The 13,773-nt window shown below is 39.1% G+C and overlaps 1 protein-coding gene across 6 annotated transcripts in view; it reads right to left on the reverse strand.

Annotated features, from left to right (window-relative positions):
* The window catches only part of CHD8 (chromodomain helicase DNA binding protein 8), a 61,725-nt gene that overhangs the window by 15,039 nt on the left and 32,913 nt on the right, over window positions 1-13,773 (reverse strand). For all 6 annotated transcript variants that reach the window (XM_078053446.1, XM_078053447.1, XM_078053445.1 and 3 more), the window contains exons 9-19: window positions 13,187-13,304; window positions 10,188-10,271; window positions 6,868-7,005; window positions 5,515-5,636; window positions 5,126-5,369; window positions 4,139-4,315; window positions 2,971-3,114; window positions 2,473-2,728; window positions 1,248-1,458; window positions 801-996; window positions 132-299 (exon numbers count right to left, since the gene is read on the reverse strand). In XM_078053446.1, coding sequence (XP_077909572.1) covers window positions 132-299; window positions 801-996; window positions 1,248-1,458; window positions 2,473-2,728; window positions 2,971-3,114; window positions 4,139-4,315; window positions 5,126-5,369; window positions 5,515-5,636; window positions 6,868-7,005; window positions 10,188-10,271; window positions 13,187-13,304 — 1,858 coding nt within the window. The remainder of the gene's footprint in view (window positions 1-131; window positions 300-800; window positions 997-1,247; window positions 1,459-2,472; window positions 2,729-2,970; window positions 3,115-4,138; window positions 4,316-5,125; window positions 5,370-5,514; window positions 5,637-6,867; window positions 7,006-10,187; window positions 10,272-13,186; window positions 13,305-13,773) is intronic.

Consider the following 13,773-nt stretch of genomic DNA (forward strand, 5'->3'; position numbering starts at 1 on the left):
GTTCATTATGTTTTAAGAACTCTTTTTAAGAAATCCAAACAAGGTGGTCAGATTCCTGTGCAAAAAATAGCTTTGTCTCCCTCTAACACTATGACCTGCTATAAATATATCTATAGACTAAGAGGACTCACTCCGGTAATGTTGCCATCCCGACCACTCATGGACTGAAGCACAGCCTTATCCAATCCCAACTTGAGGCTAGCCTTATCAAACATCTCTCTCTCATAAGAATTACGAGTGATGAGACGGTACACCTTCACAGCTTTGCTCTGCCCAATTCGATGACACCGTGCCTGGGCCTGGTTTAAAAGAAATGGAAAGAAAGGGCAAAGAGGACATAAAATGGGGGTGGGGTGGGGGAGGGAGATGGGATTCAAAATACCAATTCACATCTATAAAGCAGCCATGAGATCAACTCAAAACCAAAAGTCAATTTTAAGATGAAATTATTGTCCCACCAAGTACACCAGGGGTCAGCAAACCATGGTCTGCAAAACCACCTGTTTCTATAAAGTTTTACTGAAATGCAACCCCACCCATTCATTTATATATTGTCTACAGCTGCTTTTGGACTACAAGAGCAGAGATGAATAGTTACAACAGAGACTGTATGGTCCCCAAAGTCTAAAACATTTACTCTCTGGCCCTTTACAGAGTTTGCCACCCTTACATGGAGACATACTTAAACTAAGTAAACAGTTCCATACTCTTTGAAGGATGTGTCTTTCTAAGAGATCCTGATCCTGTTGAAAAACCTCTTAGGTTAGGTAGTTAGCCCCCAAGACAATGATTTCCTCTACCTGCAGGTCATTTTGTGGATTCCAGTCTGAATCAAAGATGATGCAGGTATCAGCAGCTGTGAGATTAATACCAAGTCCACCAGCCCGGGTACAGAGCAAGAAGACAAAGCGGTCTGAGTCAGGCTTGCTGAAGCGGTCAATAGCTGCCTGCCGAAGGTTACCTCTGACTCGCCCATCAATACGCTCATATAGGTACCTGTATGGCAGTTACAGAAAAAAAATTAATTGGTGAAGCAGAAAAAGAAACCAAAAAAGCAGATTAGGATCAATACCAGTAATTCCGTATCTCTAGCTGACCAAAAACCTTATCAGAAAGTTGAGAGTAAGAATCTTAAATACTTCTTTTATCCCAGTCCTGGCCAACTTTCATTAAACACAGACCCTCCTACTCTTTGCAGTTTTATGAAGCTACAGTAAACACAAGGCAAGGGATGACTCTTTTCTTACCTCCTCTGGATTAGATAATCCTCTAGGATATCTAGGCAGCGTACCATCTGGGAGAAGATCAGAACCTTATGACCACCAGCTTTAAGTTTTGGAAGTAACTTGTCAATAAGAACCAATTTGCCAGCTGAACGAACCATGGCCTGCAAGTGGAAGTCATGAGGTATAATATGGCAAGCTTCTCGAAATTCTGTTAGGATTTTTTCTTCTGCACCTGCCAAAAGAAAAACCAAACTTGATGGTGAGATCCGGAGAAACATACTAAAGCTGTAGTTTACTTAGCTAAGATAAGGAAGCAAAGAAAAGTAATCTGACTTGAGATAAACATTCTTTTCACAGAGAATTTCAGCACCAAAAAATCCTAAATCATCTTCAACTATGTTATACAAAATACTGCAAATAAGTCAGACTTAAGATTGTATTCAGACAAACACCTGTAACAATGAGGACTAGAACAGTACATGCAAACAACTAATACCACCCTACTGGCATCCAAAACAGAAACTAAAAAATGGAGTAGCGATGAGGACATTTATCCAGAGAACAGAATGACTTGAGTTCTTGTTCATGAAATTCTGCACAGCAAATCCCATATAATTTTGAAGATTATGCAGGATCAAGGGGAAACAACTAGAGAAAGACATTCCACATAAGAACTGTTTTAGAAGAGGGATGCCTGAGGGTGCCTGGGTGGCTCAGTCGGGTAAGTCTGCCTTTGGCTCAGGTCATGATCACGGGGTCCTAGGATCGAGCCCTGCATCAGGTTCCCTGCTCAGCAGGGAGTCTGCTTCTCCCTCTCCCCCTGCCCTCCCCACCCCACCCCTCATGCTCGCTCTCTCTCTCTCTCAAATGAATAAAGTCTTAAATAAATAGATAGATAGATAGATAAATAATAAAGGGTGCTTGGGTGGCTCAGTCAGTTAAGTGTCCAACTCTTGATTTTGGCTCTGGTCATGACCTCAGGGTCGTAAGACTGAGCCGCAATTCAGGCTCTTCACTCAGCAGGGAGTCTGCTACTCTCCCTCTCCCTCTGTCCCCGCACAGGTGCGCTCTCTCTCAAAAATAAATAAATCTTAAAAAAAAAAAAAATTTTGTTTTAAAAGAAGAATCCCCTTCCCTCCCAAAACTAGGCTGGATCAGTCAACATACCCGCTGTTCCTGAGGAATATTATTAGCAAGTAAACACAGGTGATACAGAAATGCAGGTATTGTCCAGGAACTCTCTCACCATTGATGAGGTACGGGTGGTTGCAGCATTTGCGCAACTCCATCATCGTATTGAGTAGATTAGGCATGTTCGTATGACCTGCCCCCTTGGACAGGAAGGAGAAATTCTTCTCCAAAATAGCCCGGTAATATTTCTTCTGGATGTTGGTCAACTCTACTTCAATGATAGTTTCCTGTTTGGGTGCCAGGTTTTTTTCAACATCCTCTTTGAGTCTTCTTAGCATCATTGGCTTGAGAATGGCCTGTAGCTTTTGAACCTGTGTCCGATACAGGAGAGAAAAAGAAATAAAAACTATGAGGACAAATATTCTCACATTACATGGAAACATGAAGAAATACAATGAGGGCTTTTCATTATCTGAAAAATGTGGATTTTGTACAATGCCACAAATGATGTAGGCACCAGATTATAAGGAGTTCAGAGAGATCCTTGCTGCCTATGGTAATAGATGTGTACCTAGTACAAACTTTACCTTTCTTGCCCAGATAGACTTCCTACCTGTTCCTCTGTCTTAAGATCCCCAAAATCCTTGAGGAACTCTGATTCTGAAGGAAACTGTGAAGGTTCCAAGAAATGAAGCAAGCTGAACAGTTCCTCCACGGTATTTTGCAATGGCGTTCCTGTGAGTAGCACTTTGTGTTCCTAGAAATGGAGAAAACAAAAAAATGGTAAAACTCAAAAACACAAAGGACTTCTGGGGTTTTCTCTTAAATATATAACTTTAGCTTTAATTTCGTTATCTATAAAATTATGGGAATGGACCAGATTACTATCTTAACTTTTCTTTCACTTGCTCCCTCTTCTGATAAACACAAAACATTAAAAACAAAATAAAACAAAAAAAAGAACAAAAAAAACCTTGATATTATTTAACAAGAATTTAAATATTAAGATTACAAGCAAATAAAGAAATACTCAAAAATACAGTTTTTTCTGCAATTACATATGCCTTTCCACACTCAACTCCCCACAGATATCCTAATATGTCCCCCTCTAGGGAATGTACCTGTGCTGGATTAAATATGGCCATTAATTCTTTGTAGTTCCTCCTATCAAGGTTCACCCCTTGAATCTGGGCTTGCCTTGTGGCTTGCTCTGACAAAGAGAATGTAGCAGAAGTGATATTGTGTGAGTTTCAGAGCCTATACCTCAAAGGCCTTGCAACTTCTGCCTTTGCCCTCTCTGGATACTGCCCTGATTCTACCATGTCAAGAAGCAAAGTCTGGCCTACTGGGGGATGACAGGTCATGTGGAAGATGACCCAGGAGCCCACCAATTGCCAGCTGCAGCCACATTACTGACTACAGGCAAGACCACCAAAGGGATGGCCTAGCTGTGCCCAGCCCAAGTTGCTGAACTAGAGAATCCTAAAAAAATAAGTTATTTTAAGCCACTAAGTTTTAGGGTATTTGTTATGTAGCACTAGGTGACTAATACAGTATCCCACCTCTCCACCTAGTTAAGAACCACTAACACACAACTACCTTCCAATTCTAAAATTTATAGGACTTTTATATGACTTTCAGGTGTCCATTCCCATAGGCCATACCCACCACCCAATACTAAGATCCTGATTTTTTTTTTCTTAGTTATATTAATTCCACGGGGAATTAGGGTTATTTTAATTCCAGGTGTTTCTGCCCATAAGTCAATGTGAGGAACTCACCAGGTCCATGTGCTTGAGGCTATCAAGCAGCTTGCAATTACGGTTCTTTAGCCGATGGGCCTCATCAATGATGACACAACGCCATTCAATCTCACGAAGCTCAGGACAGTCTGACAAAATCATCTCAAAAGTGGTGATCAGGGCATCAAACTTGTATGCGCCTGGGATGAGGCGCCCCTAAGCATGAAGGCAATAAAGTTAAGAAAAGACCTAATATGTACCTAAATGGGGACCTCTTCTGCATTACACATTCTCTTTTCTATATTCAGGCAGGCTCAGTAGGAAATACAAACAGCACCACCACCAATCTCTGCTGCTGTGTATTTTCCTGATAAATAGTGCCAAATCACAGAATGTAAGATACAATGTCTCTTCAAGATATTCAGTTTCTTGGGTAAATGACAGACATCACTCAATGAAGCTGGACACTTTTGACCATTAAGTCATGATTCTTAGACCTAGATCTTTTGGTAGTTAACACTAATATCCACAAATGTTGGGCACTGTTGAAATATACAAGACAAAACTGAAAGTGAAACAGGTAATATCCGTTACTGTCTAAAAACAGACAGGAGAATTGAATCAGTTTAACAAAATTAAAAGCAGCAAAATGTGACTAAGAAAGGATGAATAATTTGTATAGAACAAACGAACTACTCTTGATGAAAATTTTAGTAGACTTGAAAAAAAAAGGAAGTGGCTTAAGTTTACCACCTCAATACTTTCTTGATGAAAACACATCAATGCTGATAAAATTCTATTTAAAACGCATATATTCACAAATAGAACTTCCACTGGATCAAAATTCCACTGGATAAGAAGAGCAAAACATAAAGAAAAAAATTCCCTGTGCAATCTAGACAAAATACCATAAATCACCTCAGAAAATCTCAACAGAAGTCTTTTATTCACATAAAAGCCTCTAAAATACCAGGTACCTTGGCCTACTCTCTCTAAACCATTACATTCCCATGATCTACAACTCACCCGTGAATCCTTGCAGTACATTTCATATTGCTGAATCATCTGACGGCTGGCCAGACTGCCATGGTATACAATAGTGTTCATTTCTGTCCATGTATTGAATTCTCGCTCCCAATTGGTAATTGTGGACAGTGGGGCAATGACCAGGAAGGGGCCATGGATGCCCACATTATATACCTCCTGCAAGAAGGCAATGGACTGGATAGTTTTGCCCAGTCCCATCTCATCAGCCAGGATACAGTTTTGCCTGAAGATTCATCATGGAAAAAGAAAAGCATGTCAAAAGATACCATCTTTTTAAAAAGTACATAAAAAGGAACTATTTCAACAAAAAACAAATAAAAATAACTCCAGACCAAGCCTACATTTCATGGGCCTACTCTTTTCTGTACCTGTTATACCAATTAAAGAGCAGCCAGTTGACCCCTTCCAACTGATATTCCCGTAACTGGTTTCTGTTTTTATACTCATGTGACAGCTCCAACTTCTTCCAGGCACTTGCCTGTGGACGAGTCTACAGAAGAGAAAATTTGAATAAATGGGGTGAAGACACTAACAAAATTAGGAAAACTTACTAGGTAGTTCTAGTACCTAAAATCGATTCAAAAACATGGATTAAAAACATTTAAAATATATTCAAATTCATGAGTTCATAATAAAGTTAAAACTAAAATAAAGTTTTAAAAGCTTTTAAAAAAAAGACGAAAACCAAAAGAGGAAAAACCCACTGGTCACTTTTGGAGGATGCTAGAGAACTACTTCATTATTTTGAAAACTGGGAAATAAAGAAAGAAAACAAAGCATTTATCCTCCTTTCCTATACCATCTGTGTCTCAGAGTAACCAAATAGTAGATGAATCATATTTCTTTTTATAGTAGATTCTGGCCAATAAATGAAAACATGATACAATTAAAAGAACATCATTTTGAAATCCTTAAAGAACAGGCCAAGGCAATGATCATAAATGACTAATAATATCAAAAAAGACAACCTGATAGAATCACCTATGAAGCAGATCTAGTGGTCTCCCTTCCCCATTTGATCAAACCTTTAGAAGAGTGGTATCTAATGGAACTGTCTATGATAATAATGTTTCCTATCGGCCACTAGCCACATGTGATTACTGAGCATGTGAAATGTAGCTAGTGGCTACTATATTAAGCACAGTGCTAAAAAGTTCCAGTGGACAGCACTGTTCTATATCTAACCATTTATGAAAAAATATAAGGAACAAAGAACACGTTAGAAGTTTCCAAGGGGGATGCAACTGGTAAACTTCAGACTATAGAAAACCCCAGAGAACAAACCACCTGATTTCTTCAAGAAAAATTGTCAAGGAGGGGGAAACTAAAATTAAGAGATATTTGAGACACATTAACTGACAGCAATATATAGACCTTTATTCAAAATCCAATCCAAACAATTTAACAAAACTTAGAAGGCAATCAGGGAAATATATATAGTAATTGGTGATTTGTTGATATTTAGAAATGGTTAAACTTTCTCAGGTGTAAAAGTGGTATTATTTACCTTTAGACATAAACACTGAAATATTTACAGATGAAATAAAGGAATCTGTGATTTGCTTTAAAATAATCTGGGAATTGGTACATTATACTATTATTTTTGTATATGTTTGAAAATTTCCATAATAAAAAGCTAAAACAACAACATAAACTTCTATAAATAAAAAATTATATTACTGCCTACATGGGCTTTACATTCTAAATGCAAATGTACTTACCACCCTTTTCAGTTCTGGGTGCCTTGACTGGATCCGTTTAAATTCTCGAATCTTGCCCTCGTCAACATCCTCTTTTAGCTCCCACGTACTATCCTCATAGGGCAGAGAGCACCATTTCACCAGGTAGTAAATTACAGGCTAGGAGAGAAAAAGCTAATGCCTTAATAAACTGATTCTGTGTTCTCTGCTGTGGTTAAAAGGGTAAGAATTTGACTACAGAATCAGATCACAAAGTGTTAATACCTAAAAAGTGCTTAAAAAAAAGAAAAAGTCGGGATGCCTGGGTGGCTCAGTCGTTAAGCTTCTGCCTTCGGCTCAGGTCACTATCCCAGGGTCCTGGGATGGAGCCCCGCATCAGGCTCCCTGCTCTGCGGGAAGCCTGCTTCTCCCTCTCCCTCTCCCCCTGCTTGTGTTCCCTCTCTCGCTGTGTCTCTCTGTCAAATAAATAAATAAAATCTTTAAAAAAAAAAAAAACAAAGTCAGGCTAGGAACACCAACCATAGGCTCACCTGCTGAGGCACTGTACTATTCATGGCTTTGATCATTTTTCCAGGCAATTTATCAGAATCTGTTCTAAGAGGCAAAGTTATACCCAGTCGTTTCTAGAACACTAAGCACTGAAACATTATGCTCATCAACGAAGCAAACGCAAAAAATAAAATAAAATAATTCTATTCCTATATTAGAGAATGAATTAGGCTGAAACTAAAAGGTAGGGCTCTGCTCCATACTATTATCCTGGCACCAAATTTAATACAGTGGAAGAGTGGAAGCCAGGCTACTTATTCTAAGTGAGCACCAGATTAAACCCATTAGAGCAAAGCAGGGCTGAAATCAACTGGGCTTCTGAGCTTCTGTAGCTCTGAGTGCAGATGCTACTTCAAAGAGCAGTCATATGGTAGAAAAGAGATTTCCTTGTGAGCTAGGAGATAATTAGGAGAGGCGTCACTGAAGACAGGTAACAAGAGAGAAGAGAGGAGGGGCAAATGCTGAAGCTCCAACTACAAGACTGTGCTGTATGTAGGTGTTCTGCTGCAAAGGGACAGGCAGTGATCTAGGGTAAAATGGCTCCTGTTCTCACTACTCAAATTGATCACTGCCCTGACTGCATTTCTATTTTTGGTTTACATGAAAAAAGAAGGATTAGATGGGGCCTAGTGTCATCAACAAGAATCTCTATTATCAATTCATAGAATACCCCTTAAAACAGCCAGCAAGAAGTCTGAAGATATAAACACCTCGACAGAATCACAGATCACGGAATCCCTAGAACTAATCTAGTTGCTCTTTTCCTATTTTCTTTATTATAGTGACTCAGGTCATTTTCTACATAAAGCCATTTGTCCAGGTCACACATTTCCAGTATCATAACTTAGCTTTTCCAATGACTTTATTATTTATAATACTAATTTCCACTATTAGGTCATGTAAAACGATGACAAATTAAACTTATCTTGGGAAGGGGGAAAAATGGGTACACAGAATGTTGTTATCCAATATTGGGAGCACAAGTTATGGTACCAGGAAACTAAAACATTTTCGTCTGTCTTGCCATTTCCAACACAGTCCAAAGATCAATTACTTTTGGAAGAGTAATAAGTATGTTGGTAGAGAGCATAAGATGTTTAAGGCTGAGAAGGCTGAGATCCTGGAAATGATAAGAATTTAATAGTAGGGACGCCTGGGTGGCTCAGTCGGTTAAGCGTCTGCCTTCGGCTCAGGTCATGATCCCAGGGTCCTGGGATCGAGTCCCGCATCGGGCTCCCTGCTCCGCGGGGAGCCGGCTTCTCCCTCTGCCTCTGTCTCTCTCTCTGTCTCTCATGAATAAATAAATAAAATCTTAAAAAAAAAAAAAGAATTTAATAGTAGCTAACATGTCCATTCTAATAACTAGTCCATTCCCCACTCACCTCCCGCTAATGAACAATAAACAATAACTCCCACCCCAACCTATAAAAGCAGAATATATATAATCTGAGGCATGCTTGTCAGGATTTGAAGACACTGAACTGTAACAGGCCCTGGACGTCTAAGGTTCTGAGCGACCCTAAAGGCTTATAAAATAAACATAGAATTTTACAGAGGGAAGACTTGATTCTTAGGTCCTGTAAGGGTGATGTATGGAAACATGTCACTTAACTTGTGAGTGAGCCTAGCTCACCACCCAGCACTGACATTTTAACAAGGTTCTGTTGTTCTGTACTGGTCATTGGGTAAGCAGTAACTGTCAGATGTGATAAAAACTTGATGAAATGTGGCCCTACCAAGAACTGCTACTTTAAGTGAAAAGAAAGCGATGAGCTCTAAGGGAATGGTGGTTCACAGTCTAAGTAAGTTTGAAATAAATTTGAAAGAGACAATGTTGAATTCACTGTTGTCTTGGATCTTTACAACTCTTATATGGAAAATAATAAAAGTGATTTATGAAACTCTATCACCAGGTGTTTTAGAACATGTAAAATCTGCTAACAGAGCTTTAGTGCAGTGATTCCCAAATCAAGCAATGTTTGACAATCCCTTGGAGAACCAACTTAAAAATACAAATCTCTGGGTCCCACCCAGAGACCCACTGAATGTGAATCCGTGGGAATGTGATCCCATAGTCTGTTTTCTTTTCTTAAAGATTTTATTTATTTGTCAAAGAGAGAGCGAGAGAGAGCGAGAGCACAAGCAGGAGGAGCGGCAGGCAGAGGGAGAAGCACGCTTCCCGCTGAGCAGGGAGCCCGATACGGGGCTTAATCCCAGGACCCTGGGATCATGACCTGACCTGAAGGCAGACGCTTAACCGACTGAGCCACCCAGGCATCCCTCCCATAGTCTGTTTAAAAGTACAGATTCAAATGCAGTAGATTGGTTTTAATGATAAACGAAAATGCATTCAATTGATGGTAAGTTCAAAAAATAACTCTCAACAACATGGAGAAAGCTATTAGTCTGTGCAGGCATTTTTATATTTATAAATATGGAGATTTGTGACATATCCCTATTCTTCTCCCCTTCTATCACCCTTAACTGGATGTCAGGGGTCTCCCATATAAAATCTAAGAGAAAACAAGATCAAGGTGAAGGAGTACTTGTAAATATAGCTCCTGGTACTTATAAATACAACTCTCGGATGTTTGACTTTATGAGAAGCTTTCCTTTTAGCCTCTCTCCCTATTCCCTTATCTTCCCAATATCATCCTAAGGAGCCCTCAGAAAAACTCAAAAATACCTTTTTGTCCAAGGGATTTTTCAGCCATATCTGAATAATAAAGGATGGGCAAGCAGACCAGCAGAAACCTCTGAGACCTTTAATGTTCTTCCATGCCCCAACTCACCTCCCCATTGTCTTTGTCAATACTGTGAGACTCATCCAATATCCTATCCACCTCTACATAGTCTGGATTGAAGGGTTCTTCATCCTAGAGGAGTTATGAAACAAACAATAAGACCAAAAGATCACTGCCCAGTAAACCTAACCTTCCACCCCACCTTTACCTGATGACATTACTTCAAAAAAATTTTTTAAAAAGACGCCTTCAGAAGGAGTTCCCCATTTTCACAGTATCAAATCCTAAAAACTTAACTGAACCTACACCCATCTTCTCACCTATTACCAGAGCAAGTGTCTCCTACCAGAGGCCATTCTCTCCGTATATGCTCTGGATATACCATCCCTTCTCACCTTCTTAGGGATCCCTCTTCTGGATCATTCCCATAAACACACAGATGTACTCTACTATTTCACATCTTAAAAAGACCTCCTTTACTCTTCATCTGCCTGCAACTATTTTTCTGTTCTGCTTCATACCTAAACTTTCCCAACAGTTTTAACCACAAGGCATCCTCATGTCATCACCTCCACTGTCCATGCACTCCACTCTTCCTTCCACTTCCTTCACACAACTAAACTACTATTGTCAACGTCATTAATCTCCAAATTGCCAAATATAATGAAACATTTCTGTCCTCATCTCACTTTACCTCTACAAAGTATTCCACAATTCCTAGTTCTCTCCTTTAAGCACTCTCTTCCCTTGGCTTTTCTGAGACACTATACTCTCGTCAGTAGCCCTTCCCCCTTTATTTTGGTTTTGGCCAATTCTTGATCACCTTCACTGGTTCTTTTTCTTCTAAATCAGTGGTATCCAACTTTGGGTGGTATCTGAAAATAAATAACCCAAGGCTCTAAAGAAAGGTCTTAAAGAAACTTTAAGGAAAAAACTCTTCCTTCTTAAGACACTTCTCTCCCTCTCTTGCTTTTTGTGACATATCTGCTTCCTAATCTTTCTCCTGCCACTCTGGCACACAGTTCCTTCTGCTTCACCTGGACCTCTGAATTTGGGAGAATTCTTAGCCCTGGTTCTGGGCTCACATACATTCTATTATAGGAACAACTTTCTTAAGAAAATACAGAACTATTAGAATGTATAGAAAGTCCTTCCCCCCAGATGACTTTATCATTATTAAGGTTTTCATAACTATTACATGCTGATAAAATCCAAATTTTAATTGCAGCCTGAAAAACCCAGATTTGTGTATCTGTGCTTGCTAGAGATATGTTAAGGAATTTTAAGGTTAACATGGTCTAAACTAAATTCTTGATTTTCCCCAAATCGGCTACTTCTACCATCTTCCATACTTGAATAAATGATCCCACCTCAAACCATTTGCTCAGACCACAAACCTGTCTATATAAGCCATCACACCAAGCCCTGTCAATTCTAATCTATCCATTCTATCCAGGTGAAACCACTCTACTCTAAGCCATGATATTTCCTTCCGTACTCCTCATCAGACTTTCATGCTTACTCTCTTCAATCCATTCTCCAATGTCTAGGTGATCTTTTAAAAGTGAACAATGGACTATGTCTTTGACCTGTTTTAAACAATGTAATGATTTTTCTTTGCACTTAGAATAAAAACAAAACTAAAGCCAAACTGCTTAAAAGGTCTGTACGCACTGCTCGCCTAAATTTCTGATCTCATTTTGGGCCATTCACTCTCTTTTGTTCATCAACTGCACTGTCTTTTCAGTTCCTCAGCCTGTCTCAGGGCCTTCATATATGCTGTTTCCCATGCCAGTGATATTATTTACAGGGGTTCATGGCCTTGCTCCTATTCATAATTCAATTTTCAGAGAAGTCTTCCCTAATTATCCAAAGTAGGTGTTTCTTCCCCCTCCCCTTATGTCTCCTTGTGCTCTTTCTTTTCTGGCACTTAACACAATTTGAATTATTTTCTCTCTCCCCAATCAGACAGTGAGCTGTATGAGAACACCGACCATATCTGGTTTGTTCTCCATAGAGACTATCACATGATAAATGATGAATAAACGAATGAATGATTTGATTAAATGGTCTACCTATATATGGAGATTTAATTGGCATATGAGTTAGTAGTAGAGACTGGTTCAATAGTCACAAATTGTACATCTAATATCAGCTGGAATGGGATTACAGTTTCATTGCACATTTCACAAATTATGCTTTAAAAGAACATAGATGAAAAAACACAACCCAATTATTACTTTCATATAAAAAGAAATTATAAAACTACATGGTCCTACTTGCCCTCTCCAGGTGATGTGAGAAATAATTCATTTATTTGCAAACTTGGTGGTATCAAGTTAGCTTTATCATATGTATTCAGGCAGAACTGGATTTTTTTTTTGCTAAAACTATGCATTTAGTTCCTTCCTTCCCTCAATCTTTCTTACTATACCTTTTTCCCTTTAGCTCTAAGAAGCTTTGAAAAAGAATCTGTCTTCTCAAGGCACTTAGTTCTGTATATATAATAAAGATGAAAAATCCCAATTCGGCAAAGGTGTATGTACACAAAGCTTTCAAAGCAAAATGGACAGTTAAAATATGGCTCAAGAGACCCTTATGCACACTCCAGTGTTTAACCAGTAGTAAGAATGGTTATGGGAAATTAATGCTCCTTTATTACCATTTCTTGTTATACTGGATTAGAAACATTAGAAAATAAATGTTCTTTCCTAATGATATGGTTGCTTATGCCTACAGATACCACCAACCGCCAGACAGACATTAGAAGAATGCTCCAAGCAGATCAGAGGTCAGTTTAAAATCCGTCTTGAAAATACATCATGAATACTGAGCAAGTCAATACCAAAATATCCTATTAGCTTATAAAAAGACCACATTTAGACCTGGTAAAACAATGCATGGGGCAATTTAGTAAGGTAAGTCCAATGATCAAAATTAAAGACTTCATACCCATATATACAAAGCAACTATAAATCTTAAATAATCAGTCAAGACTGATAACCCCCAGTAATTTATGCTTCTGTGAAATAAATGATAGGCAATACCTCATGGAAGAAATGTCTCATCTGAGCCATTTTGGTTTTGAAGCGCTTTAGTTTTTGATGGATCCTTTTATCCTTCTCTAGTTGGGAGATGGTAGCCCATTCACAGTGTAGATAGGAGCTGAAGGGGATGGAAATAGCCGGTCATGCTGAGAAAAGGGAAGTGGTAGGCTAGACTTGGGGATAAGGCAGAAGCAGGCACAATGAGTACAACATACTTAAGTGGGGAGACAGTGTCCTAGGTAAGTGCTTCTTAAGCTTGATTTTGCACACAAACACCTGCGGCAGGCCTGAAAGTTCACATTTCTAACAAGCACCCAAATGATGCTAATTCCGCTGGTCCACTGACCACAGTCTGAGTAGCAAGGTCTTAATGTTAAACTAAGTTATAGAGGATCACAAGGGATTTTATCAGGAACCACCCTTACCCCACCTTCCTGTCGGGAAATAGGAAGAATCATGCCAATTCCCGAACTTCTCTCTGAATAGACATTTTCTTCAATGAAAACAACAATTTGGGCCAGGAGACTATTAAAAGGGGACACAATCCCACCCAGGATGGACTATACAGGAGAACTCTTTACAACCCT

Source organism: Halichoerus grypus, chromosome 8, assembly GCF_964656455.1.
Source record: "Halichoerus grypus chromosome 8, mHalGry1.hap1.1, whole genome shotgun sequence".
NCBI lineage: Eukaryota > Metazoa > Chordata > Mammalia > Carnivora > Phocidae > Halichoerus > Halichoerus grypus.